General features: G+C 37.6%; 2 protein-coding genes across 14 annotated transcripts in view; one reads left to right on the top strand and one right to left on the bottom strand.

The window, feature by feature from the left end:
• Nucleotides 1–5,650, bottom strand: part of DNTT (DNA nucleotidylexotransferase) — a 133,006-nt gene extending 127,356 nt beyond the window's left edge. The window contains exon 1 of the mRNA XM_088169170.1: nt 5,354–5,650. The gene's annotated coding sequence lies outside the window, so the exon portion shown is untranslated. The remainder of the gene's footprint in view (nt 1–5,353) is intronic.
• The window catches only part of BLNK (B cell linker), a 93,593-nt gene that overhangs the window by 22,853 nt on the left and 56,025 nt on the right, over nt 1–14,715 (top strand). For 11 of the 13 annotated variants that reach the window (XR_015805165.1, XR_015805164.1, XR_015805163.1 and 8 more), the window contains exon 3: nt 8,245–8,291. The exons of the other annotated variants lie outside the window; for them this stretch is intronic. Coding sequence is in view for 8 of the 11 variants with exons in the window: in XM_088169161.1 (XP_088025287.1) it covers nt 8,245–8,291 (47 nt within the window). In the remaining 3 variants the exon portion in view is untranslated. The remainder of the gene's footprint in view (nt 1–8,244; nt 8,292–14,715) is intronic. 13 annotated transcript variants of the gene reach the window in all.

The raw sequence follows: 14,715 nt of genomic DNA, 5'->3' as shown, positions 1-14,715 counted from the left end.
ACCAAATAGCAAAACCAGATTATTTCAATAGGAAAGATGAACTAGAAAGAAACTACACATAATCACACAGCCAAGGGACAGTCTGTTTTCACAGCACAAGCTAGACACAAAAGGGCACCACTTGACCCAAATCACCTGCATGCAGTTACTGGAAGTAGCAGCTGGCCTCAGACCTGGTTCAGCCCTGACAAAGGCAAGATTATTAACAGAAGCTGACAGTGTCAATTCTGCTCTATGTCACCATTAAACTGGGTCAACAGCATACTACACTCACACCTTGGGCTGAGTCCTGAGGAAAAGTCAGTCAGTTTTTAAAGCACTAGGTCTGCTTCTAACAGGACTCTCCGGACTGAGGACACTTCTGCAGCATGTCCTGTTCTCAGGTGACTGGCATTTTGACTACAGACTAGAAATATTTTCCAGGCCTTAATTCTTAGTTGTGGCCAAAAATGGAACTTTTGACACTTCAATATTTCCCTTTGCTCTGATGCAGAAGGAATAGCTGCAAACTTCCCATAAAAGTAAAAATAAAGTGCTTTGGAACCACTAAGGCAGTAATGCTTGCATGCCTCATTTTGGTCTTTTACCTTATCTATTGCAAAACCTGAAAACTAATTGATTCAACTTTACCATTTTATTAATAAAGTCTCAATCATCAATGAAATGAAAGAAGCCCTGAAAAACAACTTGTTTTAATTGATGAAGCATTTTTAGAGATAAATAGTTCCACAAGAAGAGTTTCAGCTGGCCCTTTTGAATTCTGTCTTATCATAAAAAGAAATCAGACTTCCTAATCTTGCAGCCTACATCAGCAGAGGCTCTGCTGATTTTTTGCTGAGGCTAAATTTCTGGTGGTCACAGTTTTTTCTATATGTGGTAACTTCCTTCCTCTTTCAAACGCTAAAACTCAATTTGCCTAAGCATATATTGGTGCATTACTACAAAGATATGGGAAGTGGTTTTATTTTCTGTGTTCCAGTAAATGCCCTTTCAATAAGGACATGAAAATACAGACAGAGCTCAGCCCACACTGCCAGTGAGGAAGACAGTATCATTTTTGAAAGAACCTTGGAAACCTCTCATCTCTCCATCAGGCCAGCCTAAGAATAATGGGGACATCATGTTCTAGGAAAAATAACATGACCTTTCCCATTGTATTCACTATGTAAACAGATTTATATTGCGAATCAAATCTTACTGTTTGTCCTAGAACAAGGCTATTTCTGCAGCCAGCTTTCAAGGAGAAGACCATTCATTCCACATTGAGATTGAGTAAAACAGGTTCAAAAAGTCTTGGACAGTCAAGTATGAGCAAACAGCTCCTGGGCTTAGAAACCCTAGGTCATAAATAAATCATAGGTGAACCCACTCATAGCATATGTAAGAATAAAGGGTCAACTAGTTTAATGTCTCACTGAGCTCTTGATGTGACATGGTACTATTGCAACAGGCAGTTTCCTCAGAACAATGCAAACCACAGAAGTTCACTGAGATACTATTGAAAGAAAACCTCTTTCAGTCAAAGAAAAAACAAGTTTCTAACATCTCAACATCTAAAAAAAAGTTGTAGGTGAGGCAGTACAGAATTCTCAGAACCATACAGCTCAATGCATTTGAAACTTTATCAAATAATTCCTAAAACCCCCTGGTTGAAGTGTTAAAGCAGCAGTACCACAAACAGATCTCCATCAGTGTAATAAAATAATTCCAGCTGCCCTAAAGAATGTAAAGTACTCTACTGTTCCTTCCAGCAAGGCAAACATCTAGATCTCAAACTCCCATTACATGTTGAATATGGCTCTTAGTAACACAATATTAGATGGGCATTTTTTTAACTAAAAGCATGCCTGAGGACAAAACAACAGCAGCATTCCATGATGGATGACAAATCCACAACAGACCAAGAAAAAACCAACCCTAGCAGTCCTGTTTACAACATGTACATCCTGAATATATTCCCTTGCTACCCTCACTGCCAGCAACACAACTCCATTTGTACTATCCAAGGTTTTATGTAAGCCAAACACAGAGACAGCTGCTCTGAAATCTTAGAGATCTCATGTATATTAACAATTCGGGTGCTGCTAGCACGACTTATGCTTCCACAACTTTGGAAAGGCATCAGTGTCCAAGAGGTAAGAAGCAGCCCCAGGGAGTGCAAAGTGTGATTCTGCACGTACAATTGGCCTCATGTCATTGCAACCACTCCCACCCAGACCCAAGGTCAAAAGCTTATTAGAACTGCTGAGCACCTGCACTGGATTACCAGGTTCAGGACAGACAAGATTGCATCTCCCAGCTCTGGCTGGCACAACTGTTAACAACTAATCTTGTCCTTAGAGAGCAGCTCTGTAGCAAACAGGATTGCTGCTCGGCTCTGCTTTCCCACTAAAGCACCAGGCTCGCCTATCTGAAATGACAGCTGCTGTTTTTTATACCACTTCTATAACTGTGACTCAAGTCTCATTGCAGAATGTCAACATTTGTGTTCAACAAATATGATTCACCATGTTTTGAAAGTAACAGAAATGGAATGATAGAGGCAGCATATGATTCACCACAGCCGTGAAACTGCACAGAGCTATGTTGAATTAGAATTATGCTACCAACATTTTTTATCTCTGAAATATTTGCAACAGTTATCATGAATTGAGAGGACTGTAAAATAAACACAACCAGAAACTGACCAATATAGTTTGACAATTCTTGCCACAGACTGCTAACCCAGAAAAAATAATCTATAATTTTTTGTCCACTTCTAATTACACTTTCACTGGAGCACACTTGCTTTCCCTTCTTCCTTCAGATTTGTCATTGTCTTCACCCAGTCTTCTATTGCTGATCTGTTTCATATTACCATCTGGAAGAAAGATCTGAATGATGCTTTTATATTTTTCCATGTTCATTTTAAATTGCACCCTTTGACTGTGGTATGGTTCCCCTAAGATATGTTTTAAAAAATAAATTTTAAAATAATTGATACTTCATTTTTGCATACTTTTGCTAGTTTCCAGTAATTTATAGATTAGGTATATAATGGCACTGGAGGCAAAGATAAATTAAAGCCTCAGTGAGGCAGGCATCATGGAGAGTTTTAGCAAGGGATTTTTTTTCTTCAAAGACACTAAAAACATAAGCTAGACAAAAGAGAAAAGAAAAATACTTTTTAAATGCCCTTTGAATAAAAACGTGAATTATAAATTAATATATTAACTATGATTCACCAAATGAAGGTTGGAATTATTTAAGCACAGGCCTATATGCTTTATTGATTCAGAGCCCACATATTTTGCCTGAACTCATGTGAGATCTCAGTTTTGGCCATAAAGTCCTGCTTCCTCTCCCAGAGGAGCTTACACTCATGAGAAATGCCAGAGCTGAGAAACACATCACAGCTCTAGGCCAGACTTCTGCTCATTCATAGGAGCTCTAAGATTGGTAGCTGCCAAACAGTGTCCCAATTGACCCTGAAGTTCTGTAACTCTTACCCTCACCTTTTTTAACCCTTTCAACCTTTTTTCCTCTAATGGAACTGTTCATCAGTTCTCTAGCATGAGGCCATGCATTCAGAAAGATGACCTGCAACTTGGCATTATATAAGTGAGAGATTGCTGAAAGAAGATTTAATTTGAAATGCTCTGTAGCACCCAGCTAAAGTACAGAGACTTGCAATTTTAGTATGTAATATAGTTACAATCTGTTAATCTGCTCTGCAAACTGCACTGTAAAGCCACTTTGCACACAAAGTGCCATTGCTACCACTAGATGTCAGTTTTACACACTTTAAAATGGCCAATTCCCTTAAAAACAGTAATTCCCTATTCACAATAGAAACGGTTCTCTATTATGTCATCCTTTCTGAACTAACTTTTAATTTTAAGTCTCTCACATTTTATTTACCTTCTCTCCACTTCTCCTCCAGCCCCTTGGGGCATAGCTCTCCTTTATTAAAGAAAAATAAAATTTCCTCTATGCATTTATTCCATGATTTACGCAGTCTGAGACACTGGCAGTTTTTGCCAGATATCACTGACAAAAGTCTGTATCGCAGATTGTTTCTCTAGAGGCCAGAACTGAAATCTTATTTTTATTCCCTAGAGATATTTTTATATTCCATAAGGACACTTTTACTAAGAAATGCCAAAGTAATTAGTAACTAGTAAAAAAGTAAATAGACTGCCATGCCAATTAACAAGGAATATTATTGATATAGCTTATTACAATTTTATTATTTTACAGATTTTTATTTATATTGACTGCCTAAATGTAGATAGTTTTTACTTATACTTCAAATCTATGTCTCTCAAAAGTCAAAAAGGTAGCTGTACATTCCTCCTAATCTGCTACAAGGGCTCTTTACAGGTGTTTTTCTTAAAAACTGTTTTCATTTATTAGTCTTAACATAAACTTGATCATACTGAACACAGAATTTCTATATTATGCATTTATTTTATCACAGAAAAATGGAATTCCTTTTTGTCAAGTAAATCCGTCTGTGCTCCCCACCCCAAAGAAAAATCATTGAAGAAAATTAGGAGGAAGTCAAATGCATTATACATTATTACATTCAAATATATGTATATACACACAAAAAGCAACAAACATCTCCAAAGCTGTCCATGCTCAGAACTGGCAAAGTTACAGAACGTAACTCTGAATTTTTATAAGGTAATGACAAGACTGTCACCTTACATGAAGCTTACTGCCCAGGTATTGACAGTTTAGCTAGCATCACACTATGTTTGTTTATCATAATGTCAAAGGAATCCCCTCACCCTCATTCACATCAAAATCTGACATTTTCAAGTTCCTCCTGATCCTTCACAGCTGTCCTGGGTTGTTTAAGTTATTCTTTACACCTGCAGCTGTAACCATCTCATACAAGAGCCTACCAGAAAGAGCTGGAAAATAAGGAAGGGGGAAGATGAACTTCAAAACAGAGTTGAAAACACTGTATCATGCAATCAATTCTATCAACAACCTCCTCCAAAGACATTAAAAAACTTTTCTTAGGCAACAACTTCATTGAAACCATCCATTTGCACAATCTCAGCAACCGTAAAAGCATGGCAAAAAAACTCCAAGGCAAACACAGAATCCAAAAGTTCCGTGACTGCTGATATCAATGTTCATGACTAAGGAGCCTTCCTCAGAGAAGTGCTATGCCTGGGGCAAACGAGGGCGTCGTTTATGCTACACGACATATAATATATGTATATTGCATTGCAACATTTTGCCTCATTCCCTTTACCTTCCTACCACACACTCACTATCACTTATCCACCTACCAGGCATCCCCAGGACTGCAAAATGCCCTAAATCCCACCCAGCCCACTGCCTGTACAGATCATACCTTCTCTTTGCTTTTGATGCAAGGCATCTCTTTTGTCAGCACCATGGTGGCAAGCAGCTACAGCAGGATAGGCTCAGGTCCAAGACATGCTTCTGCAAGTAAAGGAGCAAAAGACACACCTCACACACTGGCACTGCTACAGCATTTCTCTCGCTCCAGGATGCTATCTGCAGAACAAAGCTGGTTGGCTTGATCTGCAAGCTAGGAATTTTGGTTACTGTGAGCTACTGAAGTGAGTTACTGAGAAAGTTGATGTTGGGTAAATGAAGCAGCCAGTAGAAATGAAGAAATCAATAGCAGGCTAGAAGAGAACAGATTTTTTATATGCTTTTTAAATTGTGGTCTAATATAAAACTGTAAACATAGAAATCAAAACAGACAGAACAACAAACCAAATACACACACAAGAAAAAAAAAAGAATCAAAAAACTAAAGAACAATCTGTCCCTTTATTTCCTCATTGTATATTTGGCAACTCAAATGCCTCCAGGAAAGAAACTACTTTAACTTCTTCTTTATCACACATTTGCATTTGCAACTGATTCCATTCATGCCAATATGAATCACTAACAATGTATATCATAAGCAACAACAGAAGTAATGGTTAATTAAAACCTGGAAGCATTAGTCATCTTCCTACAGAAGCTACCATGCAATTTCAGAAGTGTTGAGTTTGCAAGATATTTTTGTACTCTTTCCTAGGACCAGAATTCTGCTGCTAAAGAGCAGCAGCAGATCTTAGTTTCAATCAATAGTGCATTTTACAGAAGAAAAAAAAAAAAAAAAGCTTTCAGCTGGACTCATAGATATCAATCATCTCCAACCCCAGTGAGACACATAGCTTGATCTCCTCATTTAAGACTATCCCGAGGGAGGAGAAATAGGTTAAAACTCTCTCAATAAAACATTCCCCAATAAAGGAGTTGCTTAGATTCATAGCTCCCCTCTCTACCAAGCTCCACTGCAGGTTTAAATAGTGCCTGATATGACCATGCACAAAGCACTTGTCTGTGTGGAAAGGCAGCTGTGCTTAGGCAGGACATTCCACACAGCATCTTGGAAGGATTGAAAGTTACACCAGACATTGCTCTGAAATCCCCTAGCCATTATACCCTGGCAATCTTTATATGCACAAGCAAAGGTTTAAATACTCTATTTTGCAAAGAAAAGGGAGTGAGCAAGAATTAAATCCTTGCAACAAAAAAGCATAGCTACATCCTATTCCTCTTCTTACTTCAAGAGTTGGAGAGGAGGTGAGGAAATGGCTCTACTCCTGCTGGTCATTGATATGCAGAGGCAATTTGGTGAGTCACCACTGCAGCTGATGAAGCCAAAGGAGCCCAGATGGGCCTGTATGGCAATAACACAGCTCAATAGAGTTTTAAATTTCCTCAGGAATTTGGAGATCTCTAGATCTGCTGGATCATCTGCTAATTACCATACCCACTACATGTAGATATGCAGCTGCTTTTTGTTACAATATAATTACAGCCTAAGTATTAAATGTAGGGGCTTCTCTACTGTCTGAAATAGCATATTTTCACAACAAATATGTCAAATAAATGCAGAGATTCACCGGAATTTACATATCGACTGAGGAAATATGTTTTCTCTGAGAATGTATATGTTCTCCACTTGATATTCTCTCATACACATATTAATGTCTCCATTTGTATGCCTGATAAAAGCCCATCTATCATGCTGATGAGATGCTGAAAGAAAAGGCAAAATAGTTTGGTTTGGGACTGAGAGCTGGAACGTTATTCAGAAAAAACAAATAGACCTGGGCAAACATCAGTCATGCTACAATGAACTCAAGATCATTGAGTTCACTGGAAAGTATCTCTAGTTTCAGAGATTTCACATCCCATATAGGTATGCCTAGGAAGTGTCAGTAAATACACAAATTAATTTGCTATTCCCAACACAAAAATAGATGGAGGGTTAGAATTGCATCTACTAAATGGACATGTTTTCAGCCCGAGTTTTCCTCTGCAGAAACCTATGCTGAAAAAGGGGGCATTTTAGCATTAGAAGGTTTCTGGACTGAAAACATGCAATCCCACACTTTGGTCCAGGTACAATCCAGAGACTTCACTTCTTGGTCTTCACAATCCAGAAATTTTGCACTAAAGAAAAACCCATAGATTAAAAAAAAAGGTTTAATTTAGACTAATTTAAAACTCTGACTTAAGAAGTTTGACTGCAAGCTGCGCACTGGCTTGAACATCAGAAGTAGTGCATGAACTCCTTGCTCACATTGTGGTGAAAGGTATATAGAACAACACAAACTACTGAAATAATTTGGTGAAACTGTTTCCTGTACCTGAATTAGCTTGTTCAGCACTAGAATGGGCACTTTATGTGCCAAGGTATAACACTACAAATCCTAGTTCTTTTTCATCACCGTGTTTTCATGGGTTGAGAAGTCATGCAGAACTTTAGAACAAGAACAGACCAAACATGAGGTTAATAATATCCCAGCCATTGTTAAAGTATCTTCCACTCAGCCATTGTTATACTAATCTGCTGATTTGAGTGAAAAAAAATACAAAGAAATTCTGTGGTGAAGAGACCATATTAAATGACTTGCTTATCACTTCTTGAATGATTCATTAACCAGCCTAATTTAATCTGCCACATGCTCGGTAAAATTCCAGTTTAGCAATGTAGTGTGTGCTACCAGCTTTCTACAAATGTTACAACAGGCCAATAACAAAAAGTTAAGCATTAACTAAGATGAAACATGCAGGTAGCTAAAAACCTAAAAACTGTTTTTTCAGGTCTTTCCCTCATTCACTTCTTAAAATATCACGTATTTCACTTCATGAATTGCTCTTGATTAAAATGATCTCCATGTAAACTCTAAAACCTGTTTTCTCTCTTTTCAGAATGCATTAGATTATGAGCTGAGCAGATTCAAAACAATGCACCAGCCGTGAGTGTCTCATTATTTTCCGTTTCCCTATTGAATGACAAATGCACTTGTACTCTGACAGTTGCTCTGTTAATAAATCAGGAAAAATGAGAATTGAAACCTCCTGCTCATGTGAACTTTACCATTAATTGATGGGGGTGGGACTTCCTTAGGATTAGCATCCTGGAATGTTTACAAGAGCTGTGGTTCAGATCAGCTGGCAGGAAAGTCTCTTCTGCAACAAATGCTGGCTGTTATTCTTCCTCAGAACAGAAAGGGACAACCATAATATTAGTAAAAGTACAAATTCAACTTATTCAAGAGCATAAATGCTCTTTGCTTGTGTTGTATTTGAGGTCAAGTTTTCAGAATTGATTCGTCTGCTACTTAGGGATTAATTTAAGTGATCAGTTTAACAAAGTGCTATGTTGAAAGTAATTTACATAGAATTTAAATACCGTACTGAATAAGCAAATATAGATATAACAGTTGAGAAATGCCTTCATATAAATTGTGACAAATCAAGTTCATTTAAAAGGATGTGCTTAATGTTCAAATATATTATTTCTCTTGTAGTACTACAAAGAAATATTAGAGAGTTTTCTCTATGAGCCAATGAAACCAAGAAGAGTTCAGTTTAATGTAGTGTGTTGCTGTTCTTCACCCAATGGTTGTTATTATTCTATGTAGCTTTCCTCTCCCCCACTAGCTAGGAAAACATGGGTCTATATACAAATTGTTTTCTGAATTCCACTCTATTGGTTAGAAACTGGATAAACTTGAAGGCATTTTTACTCAATAAATTCCTATTCCTATTAATAGGAATTCATTCAGAGCATAGTTAAATATTATTCTGGGTTTAATTTAGTAATTAACTAGATGAGTAAAAAAGTCAAGGGACTTTCTTACAAAGAACTTTAGAGAGAAAAAATATAAAGTCAACCAAGGATACATTTTCTGTTTCTGACATACACAAATCTGATCTACTACAATATTGGGCCAAACAAATATATGGAACTGAGGCCAAGAGTTGCACTTCTACTGATGTGAGCATTCAAACTTTGAATCCTCAAATTGTATATTGGAATAACAAAAGTGTTTTGCCATATGAATTCTGTTGTCCAAAGCATTAAAATTCCTTCAATTCACCGTGTGGATGTCATATCCTTAGTACCAACCTCCAATCCAAAATCTGTTACTCTTACATTGTACTACTTGCTATTGCAAAAACTGCCTGAGTTACTAGCCCTTACAATTTAACTGGGGACAGTCTACATTGACCCACCTAAGACAGATCAACTGGCCTACTAAAGCATGTTCATATATCAGGTAATTCCCAATGGACCAAAACACTAAGCACAGATAAACAGAAAATGAATAATTGCCAGACACAGTGAGACTGAAATCCTGTGTTTCTCCTGGCAGTTACCAGGGCTTCAAGGTCTTTATGAAAAGTTTCTCCATGAGGCTTCATTAGGCAGGAGTTCTCTGACCACCAGCAAAAGCTCTTTGCCTTTCCCATTCTAGTTCCACACTTGGTATTCTTGTTTTTCACAAGATTTTGAGTCTACAAGGCTGTAAGTGCTCTTTGAGCTAAAACACATAGTTATCCCCCATTCTGCTGGGACATCTCATGACAGGGGCTCCAGGAGCAATCTGCAGTTGTGCTTGGGTGTGCCTCCCTGCCCTCTGCACCAAACACCTCCACTAACAATGCAAGGCTCTTTCCCCTGCAGCCAGTACCATGCTTGTTCTCCAAAGGGAAAAAATTATCTGGGCTAGAAAAGACAAAATGTTTTATCTGGAAGAGTTTATCGTAGTAATTCTGTTTTGATAGCCACAAGTAAACTTTTTTTGCACTACACTTGTCAGGAAGTCTCTTACTATATTCTGTTGGGTTTACTATGTCAATGTTGGTTTTGACAGCCTAATGACAGTCCCATATAAACCAGTTTCCATGTGCACTTAAAGCCACAGGTCTACCCAGATTGTTTCTGAGCAACTACTGGATATTAAGGTGACTTACCAAGGTGCAGTCTATACTAGTGTCTTGCCCTACCCCTGAAATGAAATAATGAAAAATTTTCTTCTCCACTTGCTAAACAATATCAGAAGAGAGGTGCTGCTCTAAAACACAGGACAGCAGAGTACTGAGTCACTATTCCAAATCCTCTCTGGAGCTGCCAGGATTGTGCAACAAACTGCTTTCACAAGTTTACATGTTTTCAGCAATCCCAACAGCATGTTGAAATCTCAAGCTTTACTTAAAGCCTCTCCTCCTGCACAAGCACCATTGTATTTTTCCCTCCACACAGCAGACTCTGTTGATAAACTCTGACCCTGAAAGCCTGAGATCACCCAAAACACTGAACTAGTTCACTCTCAAGAATGCCAGTACAACTGCACTCTCCAGATACTTCCCATGAGAGAAGTTTCAAACATCCACTGATGACAGTCATGGGCTGGTTCAGACAGTGCTAACATTTCTGTCAGGGAGAACACTATACAGAACATCATGCTACATTCAGGAGCACTTTTTAAGAGAGTGCAGGTAGCATAATCAACTTTATACCACAGATACATGAGAATACTGGAACTTACGGCCTTTCCAAACATGCTGTCTTGCTGTGCAGATAAGATTGGTATTTATAACCATAAACAGCAAAACTTAGCATATAGGCTATAACTCAATTACAAACATCCAAACTTTGGAAGCATATCTCAAGAAAGAAATGTAATTACAGCTCCATCACCTCAGTGTAAATATTCCAAGACTTACAGTATCAGATGTTTATGCAGAAGTTTTTTCATAATGCTTTCAGCTTGCCCAAGTTTCATTTTCCCAGGGACCGTGAAATTAAAAGGCTGCCTTTATAGCTAATGTGATTAGAAACTCATCCCAGATCAAACTCAGAATAAATTTTGCTCTCAGCTTGGGAGCTCTGGGGACTACTTTACAAAATCAGGACTGAAATCTTTCATCACAAAATCAGTACTTTCTATCACATGCAAATTCAGAAGCCTGTTCTGGCTGTGACAGATTGCCAGGTAAACGAGAAATCCTCACCTGCAAATCAGGTCTGAGGTGTCAAGTCTTGAGTTTACCATTTGTACATAGCAACACACAATTATGGAAGATCCTGGGTAATAAGTGAGCTGAGCTGCAGAACACATAATTACAAGTTCTGTTTAATTATGGTGTGGGCAGCATTTGATCTCCTTTGATTGAAATAACCATCTATCAATTTTCACCTCTATGGAAAATGTTATTACTTTATTCCACCAGGAATTTAGAGCATATGCAGAAAAATTAGCGATTCTTAAATCAAGTAAGTATTCTGTAATTATGAGTGATTTCTAGATTAGTTTCTAACATCTTTTTTATTTGATTTGATCATAATTTTTAAGAACTCCAAACTAAAATTTTCCATCCTTGCCTTCCAAGAATAGGCTATGTCTTTTCCTGAATCATATGAATAAATTCTCAGTTTTAAGAGCTGTTATATACCAGGAAAGCACCTTTGTAAGGCTGAGGTGTTCCACTTGAGACGTCTGAACTTGCATAGTTCAAACTGCAAGAATTAAAAATGTTACACATTAACATCTTTTTTTTCCTCCCCTCTCCACTCCTTTTTGTCTTTTATTTCTTTATTAGGAAGGTAAATAACTTAATGTGGAAATTTTACTTTTCAGCTTTTACACAGACATCAACACTTTCATACACTTAAGTAAAGACAATTCCTAACAAAAATACTAATAAAATTAATGAGATTTCTATGACAACTAGGCTGTTTCTTTAAAATAAAAATAAAGACAAAGAGCTTTTGCTGTCTCTTTAAGCAAGATCCGCACTACAGAAATCTTGTCTTGTTCAGACAATCTGCATTTGGACTGTCCCCACTCCATAGAAAGCTTTGGGCTGAAAAACAAAGGCAGTAGATGACTTCTATTCCAATACTTAGTAAGCAGGAAAGATTTTCCCCTATCCTTAGGATATACCATAATTTTTTCTTATTACCCTATATCCTTTAAATACCAGTCCTGACTCAGGCTGAATGTTTTATGTCTAAATATGTAGATTTGGTTCTTTGCTTTCCTTAGGTTTTGTTGTAGCTTAAATGTCACTAAAAAACTCCACTTATTCCCAAAACTGCAGAAGGCCAGGGCAGGAAATTCAAAGAATACCTCTTTATACAGCAAGACCTCCCAATAAAAAACTATATCTAAAAGAGATCAGAACAGTTTTCCAGTATATAACTCTAATGTGACAGAAACATACTATAGGACAGTATAAACATTCCAAAGGGAAAAAAAAAGTATCTGAATTTTACCTCAAGTCCCATTTTTATGCATTATCTAGTCATTTTTAGCAAAGAAAGTCTATGAGAAAATTCTACCCAGGCATCAAATACTTAAACAGAGGCATCCATTGCCTGAAGATTAGAATGAATTCTGGATATTCTCCTGTTCACAGGAGGGTCTAGGAAATTTTTGTTCAGCAAAGTAACACCATCCTGCCCTCTTTTACAGCAGCAGAAAATATTACACTTCTGCAGCAGAAAGGAGGCAACAGACATTTGCATTGCATCAGTGCCTCTTCCATCCTGCCATGAGCAATGGAGACCTTTGCAATGACACCAGTTACTCACGGGTGAGGAGAGGCCCCCTCTCAACTAAGGAGCATAAAGATGTAGCTAGAAATTACATTTGGCAGAGCTTATAGAGAGAAAACAGATATCTGTAGACAAGAATCATTGCAATTCACTGGAGAATGTAATTCAGTCTTTGAAAAATATTCTAGAAATAGTAGCAAAACAGTTCCCTCAATATACAAAAATGCACAAAATATTTGTTTTCATTCTCTGACCAAGTCCTGACATGCAGATATTTGATGGGGTCTTCCTACTTTTCAAAGAGCAGAGGAGGCAGTTCAGTTGTTACTGTGCTGCAGTACTGCAGGCGTGGTTAAAGTGGGAACTAACTTGGTACTGTTTAATTCCTGCAGTTCTATGTACTATATTCCTGCCCCTGGGCTGAGCAGAAAGAATATATAATAGAAAGTTTTCTTTATGCAGATACTACTGTTAGACTGAATTATCACTATTGTAATTTTGAGAAAGCCTCAGGGTTAAGATATATTGTTAGTGTTAAAGGGATTATTTTTCCATTTTCTTGAAAATTGCATCGGGGAACTCCAATGAAATAAATTAATTTTGTCCCTTCTTATTGAAAATAATCCCATTTTCAAATAGATTAAACATCAGTTGATATTATCTGGAGGTCACCAAAGGACTGATAAAGTATGAAGATGTCAGAGAAAATCCCAAATTATCTTCCCAACACCCTTGATGTCATGATGGAAACCAGTTTCAAGCTGTCTGAATATCTTCTTGGCACATTTTGTCCTCCCTGCCCCAGTTAGGAAAGCACAGATGTTGCAGCTTCAGCTGGATTATGTACACACACACACACACACACACACATATATAAATATATATATATAAATATATAAGTCTCCAGAGTCTCCTCTTCTTCAGCCCTATGATTTTCCATTATACATTAACATTAATGTTCATTAATACTCAGGACAATTTATAAATTAGAAAATTATAGAATTAGTGAACCTTGTCCAGTCACTTTTCATGCTACCCTACCATGCTCAGCCATCTATGGAATGTCATTAGACAGGGTGGGGTAACAGTTATAAGTGTTTCTTTAATATTGAAACTATGCTCAGTTTTAGAGACCTTCAGCAAGATAGATCAGAGATAATTTTTAATAACAGTGAGACAGACTAGAGATCTGTCAGTCCTCTTTGAAGAGTGGATCAGCCTCTGAGAGCAAAGCCCGTGCTAGTCCAGGATGAGGGACAGTAACATTCAGCTTCATCTCACTAAGTTTTTGTGAAAGTAGAAATCTTTCCCTTTGTTAGTACTCTATACTCTATAATTAAATATCAGCCACATAGCAACTCAATTTGGGCAGCAAAAATCAAAGAAATGGATCATCTGTTTGGGGCACCTATGCAAATGACCTGCTTAAGTTTCTACACAAAGCCAGAAGCAAAGACCAGACATGGAAGCTGCTGCCCAAATCACAAACCACTTCTTCACCAACATCATATTTCTGGACAGGATCCCTTTCCTCCACCCTGTCAGTTGATGTGCTTTCCTTTTCTCTATTACATGTCTGTACTCAGACCACAGAGAAGAGGTTGTTGTAGTTTTCAAATCACTTGTCCTTCTTCCCTTTTAGAGAATCATATTTGTTAGTCAGAAAGTGCTGCACCTGGGACTCAAAACCAGAAGAAAATAACTTCTGTCTCATTCAAGCAGTGAAGTGTGAAGGGCTACTAATTTATAATCTCATTTTAGCAGAATTCCAAATGTGCCTCAGCTCAAGTACACACTGGGCAGAAAACAGAACAGATGTCCGGGCTCATTTT

Source organism: Sturnus vulgaris, chromosome 8, assembly GCF_052056855.1.
Source record: "Sturnus vulgaris isolate bStuVul1 chromosome 8, bStuVul1.hap1, whole genome shotgun sequence".
Lineage (NCBI taxonomy): Eukaryota > Metazoa > Chordata > Aves > Passeriformes > Sturnidae > Sturnus > Sturnus vulgaris.
The sequence above is the reverse complement of the archived record's forward strand: the minus strand, read 5'-3'. Positions and strand labels throughout refer to the sequence as shown.